General features: G+C 42.7%; 1 protein-coding gene across 1 annotated transcript; it reads left to right on the top strand.

Moving 5' to 3' along the window:
- Positions 1 to 10: 10 nt before the first annotated feature.
- On the top strand, positions 11 to 490 carry TM35_000611080 (surface protease GP63; the record flags this gene model as incomplete). The annotated part of the gene is made up of 1 exon (XM_029030980.1): positions 11 to 490. A coding segment is annotated over one exon (480 nt), but the record flags the coding sequence as incomplete, so codon positions are not given.

Consider the following 490-nt stretch of genomic DNA (forward strand, 5'->3'; position numbering starts at 1 on the left):
CGATACTACTGTGTGGAAGAATATGAGGAATAAAACTATTTATACACCTTCGTCTGTTTCTATTGTACGGGAATTACCTCAAAGTGGTAAGAGTACTGTTTCCCTCTACACAACAACAACAACTACTACTACTAATACAGCAGTAAAAAGCGAAGAGGAGGGTTGGATGCCTATTCGCATTCATGTCTCTTCTGAGGAGTTAGATAGAGCGATGAGGCGCTGCAGTAGTGGAATAACTGATTCTTCACATAGACACTCTCCATCATGCCGTGATGAAAACGTACTCACACCACGGAAACGAGACATTTTGTTGAATGAACTCCTTCCTGCAGCTATTGCACTGCACAGTGAACGTCTTCTTGTGGTGCGATCACGATTTAATTTGGTTATTATGCAATTTATATCAGAGATGTGCTACACATACGTTGAGCTTCCCGCAGCGTATGAGAGTGTGGGTGTGGTTGAGGCGGACTTTGTGTTGTTTGTGTTG

The sequence above is a fragment of the Trypanosoma theileri genome (genome assembly GCF_002087225.1).
Source record: "Trypanosoma theileri isolate Edinburgh chromosome Unknown TM35_Tth_61_V1, whole genome shotgun sequence".
Classification (NCBI taxonomy): Eukaryota; Euglenozoa; class Kinetoplastea; order Trypanosomatida; family Trypanosomatidae; genus Trypanosoma; species Trypanosoma theileri.